General features: G+C 37.9%; 1 protein-coding gene across 1 annotated transcript; it reads right to left on the minus strand.

Annotated features, from left to right (window-relative positions):
• Window positions 1-538: 538 nt before the first annotated feature.
• Window positions 539-2394, minus strand: LOC109004489 (probable membrane-associated kinase regulator 5). The gene is made up of 3 exons (XM_018983044.2): window positions 1283-2394; window positions 1110-1175; window positions 539-1011 (listed from the first exon to the last, which is right to left on the minus strand). Exons 1-3 carry the CDS (start codon window positions 2319-2321, stop codon window positions 899-901), a joined length of 1218 nt encoding a protein of 405 aa, XP_018838589.2. The 5' UTR covers window positions 2322-2394; the 3' UTR covers window positions 539-898.
• Between the last annotated feature and the right edge of the window lie 252 nt (window positions 2395-2646).

Below are 2646 nucleotides of genomic sequence, written 5' to 3' on the forward strand. Positions count from 1 at the left end.
AATGATTTAGATTTAGAGACGAGTTACGATAGATAGATGATTTGTAAATAGTAAAATAAAAATTAAATTATTTATTATATTTTATATAAAAATTTAAAAAAATTAAATTATTTATTATATTTTATATAAAAATTTAAAAAAATTATAATAATAAAATAAAATTACCAATACAAAAGAGATGTAAATCTACTCAAACCCGGTCGGTCTGCGGATCACACACCACACTCCTCATGTGGCGCTTTATTGCCCACGTCACGGTTCTTCTCCGAACTCCCTCATTCTGAAGCCTCTCACCCTAGCCTTAAAAGTCCGAATTGCAGAATAAGATATTCAAGCTAGCCTTTCTATATCCACCATTCAAAGTATAGCGTTTAACTCCTCCATGTTCATGTGCAAAAGTAGAAAATACCCAAAAAAAAAAAAAAAAGAAAAAAAAAAGTTGAAAGAAAAGCAACAAAGTTGTACTAGTCATTTCAATCTCCAAATGCACAGCAATCATCATATCTTTCATCAGAACAGCACCTATAAATCCCATATATAAAAAGAAAAAGGTCACAAGCTTAGCTTAATTGAACGAACGCAGGCTCCAAAGCCACAAACAGACACACAGCATCCACAAAAGATCCCATATCAGAATTCTTTCTATCTGTTCATAATGAACCTATCACTTTACAGACGACATCAGGTGAGTCTGCAGCACCCCACTGGTCATCATAGCTAAACACCTAAGCACTAAACAAAAGCGAGACAAACAAATTAAACAAAAGACTTTCTCCCCTATTCTCTCCGATTCTTCATCTTTCTTTTCTTTACAACAAGACACGGGAGAAGAGGTTCGAGCGTGCCCCCCACCCCCTGTTTAGATTCCCTCCATCTATTACGTCAATTTCAAACAAGATTATGTCTTGCGTTCTCTCTCAAAATATACCAACCCATTCCCTTCCTCAACGCAATTTTTGACCGATTTCTCTTCACAAGTTTCGCTTGCAAATCGTGACCGCAGTGAAGAATCTGAAATTGAATTAATAAAAATTGTGACTTTGTGAACTTCATTAAGCAAGCTCAGGATCATGTAACCCAAAAGTTTATAAGTAGAGAGCCGGTTATACCTCTGGAAAATGAATTCCTTGATAACTCATCAAACGAATCGTCCATAGAACGCGACATCGAGGAATCTGAAACCAAATGTACAAGCACAAAATGACAAATTAGAATCCAGTTAAAAGTCCAAGGAATTTAAAACTGTTGATTCACTTCAAGCATTTTCAAGTAAATCCTATACCTCTGGAAGAATTGAAGGATCGCTTGCAATGCAGAATGGCGCTTTGAATCCCATCATGCTGCTGCAACAGCGAATCGTCTCTCCTATTTACTGGCTCTACCAATCCGATCGCCGCAGATGCTGATTTGCTCTTCCTCAACTGCTTCTTCTTAGGCAAAGCCGTTGTCGCCGGAGAAGACGACGGGGAAGGAGCGGATAACACTTCGGTGAACTTTAACTTTCCGCTATTTCTTTTTGAGACTTTGACGTACAGAGGTTTGATTAGGTTCAAGTATTTTTGTATCACCTCCTTCGTGAATCGCTCTGTTCTTGAGCCTTCTGAGATCTGGTGGTCTTGTAGCTTGCTTTCAGCTTTTCTCAAACTGTTTGCTCTCTTGAATGGTGAGCTGCTTGAACTTGAAGTTTCATCTACCCCGAGCTTCACTGTGAAGAAGGTCTTGCTTTCTTGCTTTTTCTGCTTCTGGGTGTCCATGGAAAAGCTTTTGGACTTTGTTTTCTCTGTTTTTGAAGTTGGCATTGAATCTGACTTTGACCTCTTGAACATGAGAACTTGGAATCTGGGAGATGATTTTAACAGAGCGATCGGGGACTGAGGCTTGGAGCTGGGCTCAATTGGGAGGATTTTTCTTCTAGAAATAGGATCATTAGGAGACAGAGAGAGGGTTGTCTCCAAGAAGCTGAAGCCGACTTTTTTGGCCGGGTTGCGGTGGCGTTCCGCAGACTCGGGCATGGTTTTGTCTTCTTTGTGATTGTTGGTTTCTGGGTCGGCGTCGGTTTTGTCTTTGTTGCCGTCAGAATCATAAACAGTAATTTCCAAGTCGAAGAAAGAGTCTTCGTCTTCCTCCTCAAGTTCATCAACTTTTTCCACAGGATGATTAGGAAATGCAATAGTGGTGAAGGGATTGGTGGTGGTGGTGGTGGTTCTCCAGAACTTGATGAAGTTTAGAGCTTCCATTGATAGGAGGGGAGAGAAAAGGCTTTGAGTAAATGGGCAGTGTTTAGTTAGTGCTTTGGTTTTAGTTTTATAGTGGGGGCTCATCTGGAGAGATAAAGTAGTTAAACATATTTTAATTTCACACTATCCTCCATTTGTATCAACGACTACATTTTCTCATCCAAGTTCTGAATGTGCAGTATCTAAATTCAATAAAAGAACGAAATACAACAAAAGTAGAAAAAAAATCTACTAAAAATAGATTGTTTCGGGTCTATTATTCTATTATTTTCCTTGCCTTGTGCTTATTAGTTATTTCACCGGTATAATGATAAATCGGCAGTTTTTATAATTATTTGATAATTAATTTCTATTTAATAATGAATAAAAATACTCTTCAAATTATTAAGTTGCATCAAGTAAAGATATG

This window comes from Juglans regia, chromosome 16 (genome assembly GCF_001411555.2).
Source record: "Juglans regia cultivar Chandler chromosome 16, Walnut 2.0, whole genome shotgun sequence".
Classification (NCBI taxonomy): Eukaryota; Viridiplantae; Streptophyta; class Magnoliopsida; order Fagales; family Juglandaceae; genus Juglans; species Juglans regia.

Coding starts and splice junctions, on each gene's coding strand:
- LOC109004489 (XM_018983044.2), bottom strand. CDS start 2,321: ATGAGCCCCCACTATAAAACTAAAACCAAAGCACTAACTAAACACTGC. Junction 1,176..1,282: donor ATCCTTCAATTCTTCCAGAG/GTATAGGATTTA, acceptor ATTTGGTTTCAG/ATTCCTCGATGTCGCGTTCT. Junction 1,012..1,109: donor AAGGAATTCATTTTCCAGAG/GTATAACCGGCT, acceptor ATTCAATTTCAG/ATTCTTCACTGCGGTCACGA.